The 2,541-nt window shown below is 43.8% G+C and overlaps 1 protein-coding gene across 1 annotated transcript in view; it reads right to left on the bottom strand.

The window, feature by feature from the left end:
* adck5 (aarF domain containing kinase 5) overlaps positions 1-946 on the bottom strand; it is a 15,106-nt gene extending 14,160 nt beyond the window's left edge. The window contains 1 exon segment of the mRNA XM_037693646.1: positions 530-946. Coding sequence (XP_037549574.1) covers positions 530-946 — 417 coding nt within the window.
* Positions 947-2,541: the final 1,595 nt, after the last annotated feature.

Genomic DNA, 2,541 nt, shown 5'->3' with positions numbered 1-2,541 from the left:
ACCAGGTTTTGGACTGTTACAATGGGGAGAACCGGAGCATCCCGGAGAAAACCCCAACATGCACAGTGAGAATATGTAAACTCCACCGTGCAGCCCTTTCTTTAAATAAACAAAATAATTTGTTAATGGAGGGCTTTTTCCCAGTATGTGACCCAATAAAGCCGGAATAAAAAGTATTTTTTTTCCTGTGTTGGGGGGGTCCTGGGAACAATCCAAACCACAGCACAATACCACACACTGAGGAAGTAAAGCTCATGGTGGCTGTAAGTGTGGCATTATTCTAAGACCAGAAATGATGGATCTTAAATATCCTGGCACACATTTTCCTGACGTTTCTGAACCGTTTGTTGGGTTTCAACTCAACAAACGGTGAGATGTTCTGTGTATCTTCTTCAGATGAGTCCTCCTCCTGAACGTCAGGTGCTGTTTCATGCACATTTTCTCCCAAGTCCTTGATGACGGCTGATGTGTCTTCCTGTTGAACGTCAGGTGCTGTTTCATGCACATTTTCATGCACATTTTCATGCACATTTTCTCCCAAGTCCTTGCTGACGGCTGATGTGTCTTCCTGTTGAACGTCAGGTGCTGTTTCATCCACATTTTCTCCCAAGTGGTTGCTGACGGCTGATGTGTCTTCCTGTTGAACGTCAGGTGCTGTTTCATCCACATTTTCTCCCAAGTGGTTGTTGACGGCTGATGGGTCCTCCTGTTGAATGTCAGGTGCTGTTTCATCCACATTTTCTCCCAAGTCGTTGCTGAAGGCTGATGACACCATTCTGGGCTCAGGAATTGAAGTATTGATGCTGGGTTGGTAGTCAGCCATGATTTGTAAAGCCTGGTTCACATAGGAGTTATTACTGAGGATTGGCAGATGCTCCATGCTGATGAAATTGTGGTTTAGTGCATCTTCTGGAACAATTCGGTCTCTGGGATCCACAGCAAACATCCTTTTGAGAAGGTCTACAAACTCTTTTAAATCCTGCACTTCATAAGGATCATCAATACTTGATGTCACCTGTAGCAGGTCATCCAAAGACTGTAAATTATTGCGGGTGCCATCTTTTTCACGTATTTTCTGTCCAGTCTCCGCTTGAAATTCTTCAGCGGTTTTAAATCTCCACGCACCTTCAGACTCTGTTTGGTCAAGTGTAAAATATTGATTGACCCGGCACGCTCTGTCTAGTACAGATTTATCAGGCTGACCAAGGAGACTCACAATTGACTTCAGGATCCCATAGTTAGAATACCCGGAAAAGACATAACGACCTAGAAGGAGCTCGCCCAACGTGCAGGCAACACCCCACATGTCAATTGCCTCATCTGGTGGAAATCCCAGGAAGACTTCTGGAGCTCTGTAACCTGGAGCCTGAAATAAATCCTGGTCTGATAACTCAGACGTTAAATGACAAAGGCCAAAGTCAATTAATTTAACCCTAAAAGGTGTACAGGACTGATTAACTAACATTAAGTTGTCTGTTTTAATGTCAGTGTGTGTCAATCCAAGATCTTTCAAAGCTTTGAGAGCAATAAATGATTGTTTGGCGATTGCTCTAAGCTCAGATACCCTCAGAGGTGACCGGTGTCTTCGGACCATAAAGTCACGGAGGCTCTCGTCCAGCAGCTCAAACGTGAAACAGTAACAGTCACGATAGAAGAACCAGTCCAAACATTTCATAACATTGATTCGGTCAGGATCAAATTTCTGAAGACGTAAGAATGCTTCTACCTCTTTGTTAGCAGAGTACCCGTCTTCTTTAGCCAGTACTTTCAACGCAACAGCCTGATTGGTGTCACCTTTACGGCATTTAACCACTAATCCAAATGCCCCTCGTCCAAGAATTTTTTCAACATGATAAACATTTGACTTGTTACAAATAGTAACACCTTCTCCTATTTCGTTTATCAGATTTATTGGCTCTGAGACTGGGTCATCTGTAACATTGTGGCCCCCTTCAGCTGAAACGTTACCGGCAGGTGACGCCATTCTGGGAGCAGGAAGCAAAATATTTCCCTCATCACAGTCCATGAGTGAATCTTCTGTGATTCTGGGTTGGCAGTGAGACATGACTTCTAAAGCCTGTTTCACATAGGAGTTATTACTGAGGATTGGAAGATGCTTCATGCTGATGAAATTGTGGTTTAGTGCATCTTCTGGAACAATTCGGTCTCGGGGATCCACAGCAAACATCCTTTTCAGAAGGTCTACAAACTCTTTTAAATCCTGAACTTCATAAGGATCATCAATATACGATGTCATCTGTAGCAGTTCATCCAAAGACTGTAAATTATTGCAGGCTCCATCTTCTTCACAGATTTCCTGTCCGGTCTCCGCTTGAAATTCTTCAGCCGTTTTAAATCTCCACGCACCTTCAGACTCAGTCTGGTCAAACGTAAAATACTGATTGACCCGGCATGCTCTGTCCAGTACAGATTTATCAGGCTGACCAAGCAGACTCACAATTGACTTCAGGATCTCGTAGTTAGAATACCCTGAAAACATGTGCTGCCCCAAATAGAGTTCGCCCAACGTGCAGGCAACAC

The sequence above is a fragment of the Nematolebias whitei genome, chromosome 19 (genome assembly GCF_014905685.2).
Source record: "Nematolebias whitei isolate Nwh7 chromosome 19, NemWhi1, whole genome shotgun sequence".
NCBI lineage: Eukaryota > Metazoa > Chordata > Actinopteri > Cyprinodontiformes > Rivulidae > Nematolebias > Nematolebias whitei.
The sequence above is the reverse complement of the archived record's forward strand: the minus strand, read 5'-3'. Positions and strand labels throughout refer to the sequence as shown.